At 38.3% G+C, this 17,049-nt stretch overlaps 2 protein-coding genes across 7 annotated transcripts in view; one reads left to right on the top strand and one right to left on the bottom strand.

Moving 5' to 3' along the window:
- Positions 1–16,724, bottom strand: part of LOC113678513 (serine/threonine-protein kinase TBK1) — a 29,775-nt gene extending 13,051 nt beyond the window's left edge. The window contains exons 1-9 of one of the 6 annotated variants that reach the window (XM_089206215.1): positions 16,472–16,724; positions 10,480–10,578; positions 10,223–10,363; positions 8,675–8,804; positions 8,088–8,178; positions 7,219–7,309; positions 6,626–6,688; positions 4,638–4,732; positions 48–158 (exon numbers count right to left, since the gene is read on the bottom strand). In XM_089206215.1, coding sequence (XP_089062341.1) covers positions 48–158; positions 4,638–4,732; positions 6,626–6,688; positions 7,219–7,309; positions 8,088–8,178; positions 8,675–8,804; positions 10,223–10,363; positions 10,480–10,572 — 815 coding nt within the window. In that variant the 5' untranslated portion in view covers positions 10,573–10,578; positions 16,472–16,724. The other 5 variants (XM_089206213.1, XM_089206214.1, XM_089206216.1 and 2 more) reach the window with 5 other exon arrangements.
- On the top strand, positions 15,005–16,351 carry LOC113678514 (uncharacterized). The gene has a single exon (XM_027195394.2). It carries the CDS (start codon positions 15,067–15,069, stop codon positions 15,814–15,816), a length of 750 nt encoding a protein of 249 aa, XP_027051195.2. The 5' UTR covers positions 15,005–15,066; the 3' UTR covers positions 15,817–16,351.
- Positions 16,725–17,049: the final 325 nt, after the last annotated feature.

Genomic DNA, 17,049 nt, shown 5'->3' with positions numbered 1-17,049 from the left:
AGCCTTACCCCCTTTAAGAGAATTTGTTGCATAACAATCACACTTACTGAGACAATCGTGTATGATCAGGAAGTTTGTCACTCCACTCAATGTCCTCCCCCTCACTCTTCTGAACTCCAGAAATCATACCAGACCGCTTCTTAGATGTGATCACATGCCTATAAATAGTAACATTACAAACAACCATTTAATTAGTTCATCAAAACCTATATGCAATAAAAGGTAGCAACCTGAACAGGAGTTGTAGGACCAGGTTAGCTGCTTTTAGGGGTGTGTCTCCTAAATAAAAGATGCATTTAGAGCACATAATAATATGGCTTTACATCTCCACAGTGGCCACCCCAGAGCATAATCTATTTGCTATTGTAGATAAGCCCTTTGCGTGAAGACCATTTAACAAAAGTTCACGTAAGAGTTTAGACTGCAACAGAGTTGTAACTTCTCCATAGTGGCCATCATAGAGCACAATCTGTTTCTACTGTACAGAAGTCCTTGCTATGAAGACATTTTAATAATTTACTATGAGTAATTAAAAGTTCATATCAGAGTATTGACTGAAACAGAGTTGAAACATCTCCACAGTGGCCAACCCAGAGCACAATCTATTTGTGCCACTGTACATAAACCCTTGCTGTGAAGACATTCTAATCAAATATCATATACGAGTATTGACTGCAACAGAGTTGGAACCTCTCCAAAGTGGCCAACCCAGAGCACAATCTATTTCTATTGTGGAAAAACCCTTGCTGTGAAGAAGTTTTAATCAAGGTTCGTATAGGAGTATTGACTGCAACAGAGTTGGAACATCTCTATAATGGCCAACCCAGAACACGATCTATTTCTATTGTGGAAAAGCCCTTGATGTTAAACAAAGTTCATATAAGAGTATTGACTGCAACAGAGTTGGAACATCGCCATAGTGGCCAACCCAGAGCACAATCTATTTCTATTGTGGAAAAACCCTTGCTGTGAAGAAGTTTCAATCAAAGTTCATATAGGAGTACTGACTGCAACAGAGTTGGAACATCTCCAGAATGGCCAACCCAGAGCACAATCTAATTCTATTGTGAAAATACCCTTGGTTTTTTCCACGTTCATATCAGAGTACTGACTGCAACAGAGTTAAAACATCTCCTCAGTGGCCAAACCAAAGCACAATCTGTTTGTGCTATTGTACATAATGCCCTTGCTGTGAAGACGTTTTAGAGTATTGACTGCAACAGAGTTGAAACATGTCCACAGAGGCCATCACAGGGTAGATAGATAGATAGCTTTATTAAAATCCATTGCAGCCAAAAGGCTGGATTACGGACTGTACAAATGTTTACTTAATACTAAATACAAAAAGAATTTAAAAAACTAAAAAAAAAAAAAAGGCTAAAAAATACCATATATGTATATTAAAATTCACATTACACATGATAAAGCCATTAGAAAATAGCCGCGTTGTACATGATAAAACTATTCTTCAGTCTATTTGTTCTGCAAAAAGGTACGTTAAAAGCGCGCTTGCTCTTTAAGGCTACGGTACTAAGATTACATGACGGCAAAAGGTCATGAAATTTGTGGCAGGTGTTGTCTTCGATATCACTAAATAGGCACTCCGTCAGCAATTGGCGCCGTTGTTAGAAGATGGCAATATTGCACTCTTTAAGAGCTTCTTGGTAGCTTAAGACTGGGAAAATTATTCTAAGTGCACGGCGCTGAATATTCTCTAGTTCTTCAGAAAGATAGACCATTGTGGAAAACTTGGCAAGCATATTCAGACACGGGCCGGATACACGTAGTATAGAAACAAACTAGCTGCGCAGGATCTCCTTTTGCACGCCTAAGTTGCCTTAACTGATAAAGCCTGGAGGATCCTTTTTTGATAACATTCTCTATGAGAGCGTTCCACTTAAGATTGTTTGAAATTGTGAGACCAAGAAATTTTACTCTAGTTACAACCTCTATTGGTTTGTTGTTGATAGTAACTGCTTCGAAAGAATCTGCAGATCTTGAAAAACTTATCTGCAACTCTTTACACTTGGTCTCATTCAGTTGAGACTTATCTGTCTCGGCTTGCCTAACTAGTTCGTCTACAGCAACTTGGATTCCACCTAGTTGGCCCTTGTGGACTGTCTCGGCCATCGATGTGTCATCGACGTACTTCCAAAGGTTAACGCTATTAACAGTGATGTCATTTATCTTGACCAGGAAGAGCCAGGGCCCCAATTTGGTCCCTTGCGGTACACCTGCCCTGACTGATCCCCAATCCGAGTAGCAATCATGGGCGAGCTTCACTCGTTGCTTCCTGTCTGTAAGAAAGTCCGCAATCCAGTCCAACAATTTTTGCAAGGACGGCAGGCTTGACGTAGCCGTCAACGACAAACTCTTCCCCAACTTTAGAAAGAATTGGGGTCAGAGAAATGGGCCTCAGGTGTTTGTTAGCATCACTAACAGGTGAGGTCTTCGGGAGGGGTATATTCTTTCAAAAAGGAAGAATTCAAGATGTCTGCCACTGGTGCAGCCAATACGTCCGCGTTTTCTTTGAGTACCCAAGAGGGGATTCTATCAGGTCCGGAAGCTTTGTTCGTGTTAAGCGCCGATAATTTCTTGAGGACTGAGATATAGGTCATATATAGGACGGGGAGGTTCTTGTTGGTGTACGTGCGCGTGCGCGTGTACATCCGACGTGGCTAGGGGGGGTGAATGCGCTCATTGGTGACAAAAAGGCGTCATTAATAACATGGGCCAAGTGTTTAGGATCTTCCCCCTCATCGGCAAGGTGTTGAAGGTCTGCGATGGGGTTCGCACGCTCGACTTTAGAAAAGCCACTTAGCTGTTTGATTTCCTTCCACCACTGGGCAGGCTTGCAAGCCTTGAGATCTTTGACTTTGGCAACGTAGTACTCTGCTCAAAACACTTTCCGATCTCTGTTCACTTTACTCCGGAGCTGATTGTACTCGGCCAGATTGTTGTTGGTCAGTTCTTTTTGCCGGCGGCGAATAAGGCATTTAAGAGAGTTATTCATCCATGGTGCCTTATTCGCTGATACCGACTTTTCTTTCAGGGGCATAATTGCGTCCATACCGGAAATAATAGCTTCCTCCATCATCTGCATTTTCTCGGCACATGTATCCTTGTTCTTTACAAGGTCAGTCCAAGTATGAGCTCGGAGCGACCCTGTGACTTTCCCGCTGGTCTCTTGTAATGATGGATCGTTTTGAAGGTTGTGTTTTGCGGCGAGACAAGGGCTGGAGTTCAACAGATGCGTTGTCTGACAGACCCAAGGCTGGGCGTTTTATTGGTTCCTCGTAGAATCCTTTAATGTTGGTCAAAACGAGGTCTAGAGTCTGATTTCCTCGAGTATGGAATTTAACAATTTGTTTTAGCTTAAAAGCGTTCCTAAATCTCGAAGTGTCGAGCCTGTTAAAATCCCCTGTGATCAAAATTCCACAGTTCAAAAAGCGCGATTCAATTGTAGACATTGAATCGAAGAGATAATGCAGGATCTCAGGATCAGAAACGTCTTTGTCTGTCTGCGGGTGGTAAACATTGGCGATAATTATTCAAGATAATCCACTAGGGAGGCGCGAAGGTCGTAGTTGAAGCCAAATTGCTTCAATTTTATCGTCATAGATCTTCTAGAACGGTGTACTTCAGCCCTTTCTTGATGTGAATACAAACGCCTCCATGTGTTACGTCAATCCTGTCTCTTCTCACTAAGTTGTACCCAGGAATACTGACGAGATTGTCGTGAATGTGGTCGCGCAACCAGGTCTCTGTTATGCAGGCAATGTCCAAATTTGCGTATGTAATAGCATTAGAGACTTCATCCAGTTTGGGGGCCAAAGACATTACGTTCGACAATAAAACAGACGGAACGTAGACCTTCTTCGCTCCTTGTTGGTCTTGTTGTGATAGAGAGATGGTCACACAGTTAGCTTTATTTCGGTGTTGCCGGGAGCTTCGTGAATGATTGATACGGTTGGTTAGCTGCACTTCGATGGAATAGCGACATCTGCTTACTCTTTCCCTTGCTCGGCGGCCGGCTCTTTTCCCTTTAAAACAGGACCACACGCGCCTAACATCCTTAGAACGACTTCGAAGCTGGTAAATCACCATAGGACTTAGAAATAGATGCAAATTTTCGATAAAAATATACGGAGCAAAAAAGTGCAGCCAAGCACGGCGCATTACAATCAGGGCACAATCTATTCACTATTGTGGACAAACTCTTGCTGTGAAGACATTTTCATTAAAGTTCATGTTAGAGTATTGACTGCAACAGAGTTGGAACAAGCTTAAGGTAACATGGCTGTTAGTTGTTAAGGTGGTGGCCTGTATCAGGTGTTCACTCAGTAAGTTAATAAAAAAAAAAAAGAAAATAAACAAATGGTGCAATAGTAAGCTATGGAGCAAAAAAAGAAAGTAGGTTTGGGTTGAATTGGGTTGAGTTCATTATGTGACCAAATCCAAACCTCCTTTTTTCACTCAGCCACAATCATTGTAATATTGACTAGGCATTCTTTGCTTTACTGACAAAACCCCTGAAACAGCCTATGACAATGCTGATTTGAGGAAGTACTTGTCTGGAAATGAGAGTCAATGATTTAACTGTAGGTCTAGTACTCTGACAAGGTTGATTTACTAACATGGTATCCTTGTTCTGTCGCCCACCATATGGTCTGAAGGGCAACTGTCCTGTAGCAATATGGTAAAAAGTTACCCCAATGCTCCACAAATCAACCTGGAAAACAGACATAATCATCAAAATACCATGGGGTGATTTGTTTATTATTCATATAATTATTTACATATTATTCATTCCATCGTACGGTGTAAAGGGCAACTGTCCTCAGTAGCAATATGATAAAATGTTACCCAATGCTCCACAAATCAACCTAATCATCAACATTACATAGGGTGATCAATGTTTATTATTACACCCATTCTGAAATCACTGGTGGTCCCTGTAATCTGATTAGTTCTAATTGGTGCGATTTATTCACGAATTGCACCATTTTTTGCTTTAAATTGCATCTTTTTCCCAGCCAATGAGGCTACACTAAAAAGAAAACAACCAATCAGATTTCAAGGCTTGTTTAAAGTAACCAATCAAATTGCAGGAAAATGAAAGACAAAGAGTATCATGTGGCAAATTTTGCAACTTTTGTTTACAAAACTCTTACTCCCCCCCCCCCCCCAAAAAAAAAATGGATGATTTTAATTACAGACCAGCTCAGTATTGCATTAATAAAATATTTGAACTGACTAAGTCCTGTATTTGGGCGATTTCAAAATGGATGTAATAAAGTGATAAAGTGTCATGCAATTTTGGTCTGAAATCATACTTGTGATTTCAAATCACGTGTATGATTTCAGCCCAAATTGCACTCCACTCAGTTCAATTACCATTGCTTATTTATCTATTTATACTTCACTCATTTCTTCACATCTTTATTGAATTTTAGTAAAACTATACATAACAGAACAAAGTGTTGGTGGTGTTTAAGGTCCTTACAACTTACAAATGCTGACTACCGTAATTTCCGGTCGATTACCCGCGGGTAATCTGTTGATTTTGCATTAAATCCGCGCCACTGCGGGTAATAGGGAGGTGCGGGTTATGTGACAATTTTAAATTCTTCTGGAAGTTGAATTGAAAAAATTTCTCACCTACCTGCGTTTCCACCTCTCAAATGAATTTTATTGTATCAAAAGTGCCACAAAGCGGCACGAAAACATGATGCCAACTCGAGTTTATTTCACGCATAATTAGTTGCGTGACAAACAAATTTTTATCGGCACGCGTGAAAACAAAACCTTGATGGTGACAAAAATAATCCAAGGATATCCGGCGCATCAGTAACAAATTTCCAGTTTTCACTAGCTTGAGCTAAAGAGAATTTTCCCGTTTTAAGGGACTTGTTAGGCCCAGTAGAACAGGAGATATCGATTTTTTTGAGAAATTGCCGACAGTAATTTTAAATCCCAAATGCATCACCAGAATGTTGAAAATAATAGGTGCGAAACTTAACTAATTTCGCGCTGAAAAAGTATTTTAACGACAAATGAACAATGGATATTGCTCATTACGCTCCTACATGCTATAAAAAGGTAACTGACTGAATAAGAATTATAAACCTCGATCATTCGCGATAAGTGTATCCACGAGTCACCAATTAAGTTAAAATGCCTGCTGTGAAACGCCCACGTCACAGTTTTACGTTTGATTATAAGCTTAGAGTAATAACTCTTGCCGATGAAATCGGTAATAGAGCAGCAGCAATAATCAATCAATAAAGTATAAGCTAATATTGACACAGAATTGTGCACATGTCTGAATCGAAAGACTGAAATGTATCACCTTAATGTCACGTTTTCGCCACCGAAAAAGTTGAATAACAACGTGCGGGTTATCCACCGGTGCGGGTAATCCGTTGACTTTTTTTTTCGCCGTATGCAATAATCGGCCGGTGCGGGTAATCGGCCGTGCGGGTAATCGACCGGAAATTACGGTAATTACCTTAAGTCACCACAAAAAAACTGTTAGATCTGAAGGAACCAATTTAAATGCAACAGTTATGAGTCTGGACAAGATTAATTAATTTGCAGTGAGTTAATACTTTCCTTAACTTACCATTGCACCAAATGTCTTGTTAGCATGTTTCCTAAGCACTCCTCTTTCATAGAGATCTGGATGCTATAAATTGAATTTGAGTTTAAGTAATAACATAAAACATTACAGTAAGAGAGGAAAAAAGGATTATTATGAAAGAAATATAGATCACAGGTAGCGCTGCCCCTTAGGGAATTGTGTTCTGTGATCTTGAGGTAACTCACACTGCATCCAGAGAGTAGTAAAACATTAAATTAAACATAACATTTTTACTCTTGATAGATGCTGTATTTCCTTTGACTTAAGCTTGTATGGGTTCCGTGGTAGGTGAGGTTTTGAATCGTTATAAATAGAGTGGTGATAGAAACAGGTTTTCAATGTATCCCTACTTTTGAATTAATTGAGGGAGGGGCACTCTTCCAAACAGGGCATGGCCTTGAGGGTGGGTGCATATTCGATGGAGGGCATTTCTAAGAGCCAGGGCACTTATTTGAGAAAACAGGGTGCATTTTGTTTCTATCATCAATTTTTTCAGCCTTTGCCAAGTAATATACACAATATATTGCTATCAACAGTTATTAATTGTGGACAAATCTAATTAGTGCCTAACATACTAGATATTCCTCTGTTCCATAAACAGACATAAAGCCTTCATGAGCTTCCAGTTCCCTTGCAGCCCCAAAATCAGTTAACTTGTAAACAAAGCTGATAAAAAAATTGCAAAAATTCAATTAGAGCCAAAATAAGAACAAATTTCCCATTTAAGTAAATAAGACAGCTGCAGCTCTTGCATGTTGGGTACTGATTCTCCATTGACAATCAGAGGAACTCAAGTTCCTTTCATGTTAAAATCTATTCAGAAGTATCAAGAAGTTGTACTCTGGTCTTTCTGGAAGTCATGCCTCAGCAATCATGTAATGGACATCACAATCATTTCAAGTCAGTGATAATTGCAAGCTAACATATACTGACACCCTCAATGAATCTGAGAGTGTATAATAATAGGAGGCAGAGCCAAGGTGGCTGAAGCTGCCCCTCCCCCTGCTCCCTAATGGAGAAATATCCAGAAATGCAGGCAGTAATGAAAATTGCAAAAAATTTGTCAAAATCATCAAATCTGCCAACCTGATTTCTCTTTGATGAATTTGACTAAAATTCACCAAAATTGTCAAATCCATGAACAGTCACTCAGTTTGAAAAAATTTCATCAAATCTCCCATTTTCATTACTATGTGCATATTTGGACATAAGTGGAGATATCTGGACATGGGTCCTAGTGCTTTGGCATGAGATAATAGCTTGCATCGCATAAATTGGCATGCTTAATATGCTCAGTCTCTTTAACTTATATATTCGCAAATTGTCTAGTCAAGCTTGAAAGGGATATACACTATGCTACGTGTATACACATTTCTTTTAGTTTAGCACCAGCTAGTTTGTTACCTTTGTGTATAAAGAAAGAAATTGATCTTATAAGAAATACCTTCCATCATCTTTTAATGCTCTCATGATGTTCCCAGGTTTGAGATCTCTGTGAACCATGCCTTGTTCACGCAAGTGCTTCATTCCTGCAACTAAGTTGAAAATGCAGGACAGTTTTATGTCACACTTATCTAATGACCCATGGTTACATTCCTTTGAGGACATTGTGTACTTTTCCCTCCCCTCCCCTTTTGTCTTTCTCTCTACCACTGGTCCACTTTTAATATCCCCCCCCCCTCTCCGTACCTCCTTCTATGAAAATTCTTCACAGATAACTTAAGAGGCAAGAACACTTGATAAGAATATTGTGGTGCTTGCAGGCCAAAATGTGCCTGCCATATAAGCCGGCCAGCAATTTTTGGATGTTTCTGGCTGCTTCTGAAAGTTAAAATTACTCACATTGTTCTTCAAATAGTCAGTGGGTCTGCCCCATACTGGCATGGATTAAAAAATTTCAATTTCAAACAAGTTCACCTACAAAATTTTTTTCACTGTCAATTTCCCAATACTCTAACTCAGAGAAACACCATCAGGAGAGTAGTCAGTGGGGATATTTCTTAATCAATGAAGGGCGATAATAATTCTTACCAACATCTTTAAGCACTTGTTTAAATTCATCTTCCATAAAGCCATAGGTATTAGCAGGATTTTCAAGCAGTGTAAACAAGCTCCCACCTGAGCACAGCTCCATGACAATGATTTCATTTTGCGACCTCAGCTGTTAGAGTTTAGAAGCAGTGTTTTGTTTTTTGAATAAATTCTGATGAATTCTCAGTAACTAAATGCATATAGACATTTATGGTGAAAAACAAATTATAAGTGGTAATAACTTGGTGTGTGATAGGTGTGATTTTCTACCACTTACTGAGGCTAAGGAGACATGGTTTCCTTAACAAACCTTTATTATTTAAAAACTCCTGTTGACGAATAAACTTCAGTGATATTTTTAGAATTAATATTTGACTTTGACTTCAGCTCCTAGCCCATTGATTGAGCCCAGACATGGCAAGGCAATAAGGAGTTAAAATAAATTGGCCATGTGAAAATTCCACTGTAAATCACATAGCTTCCTTATTTCATGACCTAAATAGGGATTATTAAATAATAAGATGAGCCTGTGATCAAAGCAAATGGGGCAAATCTTTTAAGACCATTAGGGAAAGCTGGTTACTAATGACAGTCTTTAATTGCTGCCAATGAAGATTTTATTGATAAGATTTGAGTGGCCTCTTAACATCATAGCCAAATATTCCACCATTTACAGTCACTAATGAAATGAATGACTGTTAGATATCCAAGGCAATGAATAAATGAATGACTAAAGTAAAGCCAAAGTAAATGCAATAAGTCTGTTTTTCCATCTATCAAGTAAAGCACAACTGTCTGAAGTCTTATCAGCAAGGTTACTTGACTTCTGTGGCCACTTGGAAAGGAAATGCCATCCAGTGATGTCAAACTTTTGAAACAACATCAATTTTATAGCTTCTCCCCAAGAATTATCTCGAAGCTTCCCCATTTTGGAGAGAAATACGTTTTTTTAAGAGTTATGTCTACAGGTAGCCCTTTATGCCTCCTTAAATGGTAGTCGGGAAGTTATCATTGGTGACGTAAGGGGAATCCCCTGATACCATATCGCAACCAAAACTTAAGAATCGCTTAGTGAGGCTAATTTTGTGAAATTTCATTCCTTTTAAGGCGATCTGCAAGGAAAGCCATTTTTAAATCAAAACAGAGCTACGAAAAATCGTAATAGTGGTCACTGAAATTTAAAATGGTGAATTTTAATCAGCCTTGTGATGGTTTTACGCTTGATTTGTCTCAACAATATTCAAGTAACTATGAATATTCAATCTGTTCTAAAATAATCAGGAAGTTTTGGCATTCTTGTAGCAGATATGTTGTTCCTGTACAGCTGTCACATATCTTCATCTCCGCACCTTTAAATGTGATTATAAACAAACGGTGGGGAAGATGCGAACATCTTGACAGATGCCGAATGACAACCACAAACCCGTGGAATTTAAACAATAAATTATTCCCTTGTAAAATATTCAATATACATTTATGACTTAAAACTAAAGACAATGAAGGCTATCGAGCGTTTCAGTCTTTAATGGGCAAGATCGAAATACATACCTCCTTTTCACTGTCGTATAACTTCACTATGTTCTCATGATTCAGTTTGGTCAACACCTCGAACTCTCTTCTCCTAATCTCCACTGGTCTCATCATTCCCATGTTATTAGACACTTTCACTGCAAACGTATCCCCAGTTTTCTGATTAGAAAAAGAAAGTGTAATTTGTAAAGGCAGATCGTAGCTCAACCTCTATACACGGAATTGAAAGCTATCGTGCTCCGAAATCAACTACGGAAAGCCCACTTTTTTTTTACCTTATGTCGAGCTTTGAAAACTGTCCCTGTGGCTCCTTCCCCCAAACGATCCTTGGTGTTCCAAATATAGTTCGAACTGCTTCGGATCTCCATATTGCTCTACGTAACATAAATATACATAACGAGATTATGTTGCAAACACTTTTGACAACAGAGTTCAATAGATTTCTTACAATTTTCGAAAGCGTATCGCAGCTGATCTTCCACTTTACATCAATTGTATTTGCGCCTTATCCATGTCAGCAAGTTTCCAGGTCTGTGCAGCCGTTATATTTGAAGGGAATTCGAAGAAACTGAGGAATATTTCCGATCAGACTTAACAGCTAGATCGAAGTACTTTGGACTAGTTGTGTTTACGTTACGATTTTTCTATGGGAGAGGAGGGTTGAGCAGTTACCTTCCCCTCCCTTAGAATATCGCGGGGCGCAGCTGTCTGCCATCTTTTCCTCTAAAATGTTCACATTTCAACTCAAAATCTAAGGAGCTTATACAAATAACTAGTATAGTTCAGGTTTTCGATAAAACTGTTTGACAGTTAAGTTTTGCCAAAATAAGGAAGTTGAGATGCTAAATTTCTCGGAATCGAAAGTGTTTTTTCTTCGAATCCTTGAGACCTCCATTTCAACTTCCGGTGATCAGGTTGAAGAAGGTCCAAATACCGAAGATTTTGTAAGCAACAAGGTACGACCAGAAATCAGCAAACCGTTAATCTTTTGCCCTTCGTCTCTCTTTCTATATTCTAACATTCCTTTTAGCTACATTTGCGAAAACGTGAGTGTCGCTTTTTCGCTTCGTCACGCAACGTTGGGTGACAGCTTTTATGAAAGATTCAGTGTTTCAATTCACATTGGAAATTTAAAAGTAAAAGAAAATAAACAGCATTTCTCTATTAGAAAGAAGCTTACCAATTACGTGATTTAGAAGATTAAAACTTTCATTCTCTTCGTTTTATAGAAAGTTTGCGAGCATGAAAAAATTGCTGCTTAAACATAAAATCAGGCCACGTCAGCCAAGTCAGCGATATTTTTACTTCTAGAGTTCTTTCTTCTCCTATTCCAGGAAAAATCGTTTTAGATGAAATCTTGTAGATGTCTTACCTCAATATATTCTTCAAAGGTAATATGAATTTCTTCGTGATTATCAAAACACTCTGATGTTTGATTCCCCTTTGTAAGTTAAAGTACACGTGCATCACAGAAAGAAGCTTGTATTGGGACGCAAATTTCCACGTTTTTCAAAAAGTATCAAGTATAGTAGCGAAATATGGCTTAAAGATCACTTAAAAGAGAAAAATATTTCGAAGCTTACCTCTAATTTGCCCAGTTCAAATAATATAATATTTTAGACAGCCCTTTAAGTCACGGTTTGGTCGAAACCTTACCACTCTCACGTGCAATACACTCAAGGTCACTATCCAAAATATCCACGACGAGGGAGAGTACGAGGTTAGTTATGTCAAGTCACTGTCTGCTATACTAATCTCAAAGACAAAAGAAGTAGTAAACAAAAAAATATTTTCCCGATCGAACGAGTCAAAGCGTGATCGAAGCTAACACGTAGTTTTACTGGCTAGGGGTTTTCCCATGGTAAAATTTCAATCTGACACTTGCGTGACTTTGAGTTACTCGATAAAAGATATAATGATTGCAAAACATCAACTGATTCCCGAAAAAGCGTTCAAACGAAGCTATATTTTAAAAGACAATTTTAAAACTTGCTGAGCAGTAAAAACAAAAAATTTCCGTAATTTGAGTGTCAAACATGCCCAGCACGCGTGACGGAAACTCAGTCTATACGCTACCAAAATGTAATTTCTCAAGCGTTCAGAAGATGACACCACAACGTAAAAATATGTCCAGATGCTTTCCACATTGCGCATATAGGTCATAGAATGCTTTCTAGAAGTCGTGTCGCCCCTGGAGAAAGTCTGCCTACGCATTTTTTAATGTAAACGTCAACGTACATCTCATTAAGCTTTACTTGTATTTGCCTTTCAATTGATGAATCAGAAAACTTAACTATTTAAAAATTACTCCTCGAAAGGAGAAGTGAATACTGTTTAAGACTGTTTCCTAAGCCTAGGGAGAGTAATGATTACTAAGAGGATTGCATTTGTTTCATTTTATGTTCCTTTTCAGAGATAAAAAAATTTTGGGACCTTAATGGACGCCCTTTTAAATTGAGTGCTTCAGTAATACAACTACTCTGCATGGCTTAGTTGTGTGGGTGATAATAGAAAGATGAGGCATGATCCTGGACCAGTCAGTCAGTGTGCAAACCTCTCTGATGACCAGGGCAATTTCTACTGGTGGAGTAACATAATTATGTTAAAATTAAGACACCTTTTAAATATTTCTTTGGTTCCCACTTGTTAACACCACAACAAAATTAAGTGATCTTCAATATGATATATATACATATATTGGATACTGAGCAGTAATTAGTGATCCAAACACATTTCTCTACCGCTACAAAATGTTTAAAATAGTTAAAGGTGACTCTGAAACCCACGGCAAGAGGATTGTAGTTGGAAATTGCATGTAAAAGTTAATAACTTGCCAAAAGAGAGCTAGTATTTCATTTGGGCTACCCTCAAAGCATGTGAAAATAAGTATGTTACCTTATCCAAAGTCATGGAACACTCTGGATTCTCAATGTAATGTTGACTTGTTAATTCCAAAATGAGGACACACTTCTCACAAAGAGAGAGAGAGAGAGGATACACCTATGAAAGATCCTCACAGTTTTGTTTGCTTTTCTAGCTTTAACCCTTTAACCTCTCGGAGTGACTAACATCTAATTTCTCTTTACAACATCACTCCTGAATCATGCAGTAAGGTCATGAGAATAAAGAAAATTATCAGCAGCTAAAGAAGTTGTCAATTGTTACACAAACTCTCCATGTCAGCACCTTAGGGAATGTTTGGAAAACAGTATGGAGAATACCTTTACTGATGTTAGGGTGTAAAGGGTTTAATAATTCATATAAATCTAGGAAACTTTCATTAAAACATTCATTGAAAAGGATGTGGAAAATCGTAACCTTAAACTGGAGTCCTTATTAAAAATGACTTAAAATTGCAAGGTTTCAACAAAATGACATAGTTAGCCTGGCTCTTCTTTTCAATGAATGTTTTTAATGACAGCTTCCTAAATTTATACAAAGCATCACATTAGTCGTAATAAATTTAGATATACTTTATGACAACTAATGTGCTGCCTGCAGAAGCATTAAGCCAGATCTTAAGATCAAGTATGGAACCAAAACCTTGAAGTAGATTGTTATTCATTAATAGACTTAGATTTTCTGAAAATTGCAGTCTAGGTAGATTTACTTTACCAAATGCTGCCTCAAAAAATATTAACCTCACTCTGCTTCTAAATGCTAGCATTCATCCTGCTATAAAATATTGCCTTAATGGTTTCTTTCAGTTAGCTATGAAGGAAACTTCCAGCAAGTTTGAAACTGATGAAAATGTTCTGTATCCTGAAAATTTGCTGAAAAACTAAGGTACACAAGAAGCAAAATTTATAAAAACTGGTAATACACCCAAGCAATATTGATGTTTGAATTTTCCAGTAAGCATCATTTTGTATTGTATGATGTCACTACCACTATCCCTATTATCATTAATCAGTCCTGGTACCTCTTTTTCTGAAGTAGTCCAAAGAGCATCATGCAGATAATTAGTACAACTGTAAAGGGCTTACAAGGAGAATTTGTTACACAATCAAGCATTAAATCCGTTTGTTTTGAATGTTGAAAGCAAAATGATGTTAACAGTGACGTCATCTATGCCTCTGTCCTTCAGTAGACCATTGGTAAAAACCAATTAAAGTAAAATTTTATCACAGCTTGTGATATAAAATTTGATTGAATAAAATTCCCTCTTGATGAGTGCCTAACTCTTAAGGGGATGTAAAATTTCTATTGATTGACATACACACCCCTACAAATTTATCCCAGCCTCCTACATCCCCAAATAAAGTTAAGAAAAAAAGTAAGTCCTATTCTGGCTGAATATACCTTACCCAACCCCAAATGTGTCACTAAATAAATGTACTGAAAGTATTTTCTGTTAAAAGCCTCTGGGCACCCCTGAGCGTGTTGGTTTCAAAAGACTGAAAAAATTCTGTTATTCAACATGAGAGAATGGAAACTTAATTTGGAGTTTGTGAGCTGAATAAAACTTTCGGTCTTACTTATAGTTACATGGAAGAAGAACCTCAATACTTAAAATGATACTGAAAACCATGCTGAAAGACGTGCAACGTGTCAAAAACGTACCTTGAAGCTTCTTGTAGGAAAACAGCCAGGCTAAAGAATGTTATAGAACTAATGATTTTCTTTACTGCTTCGTATACTTCTGAAACTATGCTCTGAAAGTAAAATATATAAAGGGTATTACCGAGCTAAAAACAGCTTAATTGCCGTTAACCCTGTTTGATTTTTCCCGCGTGCAGTTTCGGTTTTCGTCCTGTAACGCAATACTTTGCTCGTTCCAGCCCTTTCTCGTCTACTGTCACAACCGCTTACATAACGCCACTTCCTCTCTTGACATTTTGGTGAAAACCACGTCGAAAAACATGATCAAAAGCGCTTTGATTCAAGGTGCTAGCCGCGGTATTGGTCTTCAAATATGCCGTTACTTGCTTTCCAAACAAACATCTGTGATTGCAACATGCAGAGAACCTTCAAAAGCCCAAGAATTGTCTCAACTAAAAATCGATTATGGCGACCTCCTTTCAATTCATCGTGTCGATGTCTTAGATGAAAATCAAATGTCTGAAGTGGCTGTTAGCGTTGGAGATACGAAACTTGATTTGTTGGTAAACTGCACTGGGATGCTGCATCCTAGTGGTAAAGGAGAAACAAGCCTGCGAGAGGTCGATCTACGAAGTCTACAGACGACTTTAGCAACGAATGCGTTAGGCCCCTTGGTAATGGCGAAACATTTTAGTCCAATGCTAACGAAGAGAACCAGTGCAGATAAGAATGCTTTGGCTGGGATTCTGGTAAATATATCAGCAAGAGTTGGATCGATCTCGGATAATGCTTTAGGTGGCTGGTACAGTTACAGAATGTCTAAATCAGCTCTCAATATGGCTACGAAAAATCTCAGTATCGAGCTTGGAAGGAAGCGGGTCATATGTGTTTGTTTACATCCTGGAACAGTGGACACAGATTTGTCGAGACGATACCACAGAAATATTGACCCCGCCAAGATATTTACCCCGGAGTATTCTGTGAATTGTCTCATGAAGGTGATCGAAGGACTGGAAGTGAAGGATAATGGGAAGTTTTTTGCTTGGGACGGAAAGGAAATTCCTTGGTAAATGACGTGTCGTACACGGTCATTAATGCAAAATTGATAAAGGATTATTTTGAAACCTCATTTGAAATTCCCTTGCTGGAAAGGAAAATACCGGCACTTGATCACAAGTAGTCTCATTTTGTGATACTTGTGAATAGCATAAGTGAAATTAATTGGCCAAGTGTGGTATTTGATTTAGTAAGCCTTCAAGCATTACACGATCTTACACCAGTATGTTCCCCATACTGTTCCCGCACTGACAAGGACAATTTCTTCAATGATCAAGAGCGTCTTCAGCTGACGATCTTTTTCTGTATTCTCAGGACCTTAATATTTGACTCAGCAGTGATGCTATAAGACTGAAGAAATCGGATGCTTATCACTCTTGGGTGTGCAAAGGTTACTTAACTGAATCGAGGTAGCACGATCAGGAGCTTAATACATATTGCTTAATTGACTTGGAATTAAGTGAGTGATTTCCTTAGAAAGAAAGATCAATGAAGGTGTATATACAAGTTGGGTAAAGATTAAAGTAATACACTTTTAGCGATGCAAAATTCTGCATTTGTCAATGGTCATCTCGTCCCTGCTTGATCCCAAATGATTAAAAACACTTGGAAATTAAATATTCTCAGAGCAGTACATTGACAATAAATAATGTGCTGATGGTCACTCACCGCTTATAGCTAACACACAAACTTGCAATTATTTCATCTGTGAGAGCTCCATAGATTCCCCAAATTTTTATGTACCGCAAGTGAAGTTAACGCTTTGTTTTCATGAAGTATTTTCAAAAGGTTGCCTAGATCTAATTAGTCATCTTTTCACACGAAGACACTTCAAAAGAGAATTTATCCACTTCAGCATTTCCTCAGGTAAAACGATACACGCAGATACTTAACTTGTCGTAAAATTCCTTTCCAACTCATCAGAAAAGCCGGATGATGACATAGAGTTGATTGTTCCGAGAAAAAAGGTAACTCAGTCCAGTTTCGATCCTTCCGCCGGTTTTTCCAAGAATATAAACAGATATACCTTTTAAGGGAAATGTGGGACAAGAAAGATCGAAGAAGAATTAGGTTACAAAAGATCGGTATTGAGCCTACAATCAATGAGCAACTGGTCTTAGAATTCTGGTTTCGAGGGAAACATTCCAATTTCCCAAAGACTTCCTCGACAATTTGCCTATTTCAATAAGTTCTTTTTCTCTGCGCCTCAATTTCTATTTCTGAATTTTGTAACCCACTTGGAGCGA

Source organism: Pocillopora damicornis, chromosome 5, assembly GCF_964200805.1.
Source record: "Pocillopora damicornis chromosome 5, jaPocDami1.2, whole genome shotgun sequence".
In the NCBI taxonomy this organism is placed as follows: Eukaryota; Metazoa; Cnidaria; class Anthozoa; order Scleractinia; family Pocilloporidae; genus Pocillopora; species Pocillopora damicornis.
Note: the sequence above shows the minus strand (reverse complement) of the source record. Positions and strands in the feature narration are given on the sequence as shown.

What these genes read in the sequence shown, in the direction of transcription:
- LOC113678514 (XM_027195394.2), top strand. Translation starts at nt 15,067, where the DNA reads ATGATCAAAAGCGCTTTGATTCAAGGTGCTAGCCGCGGTATTGGTCTT.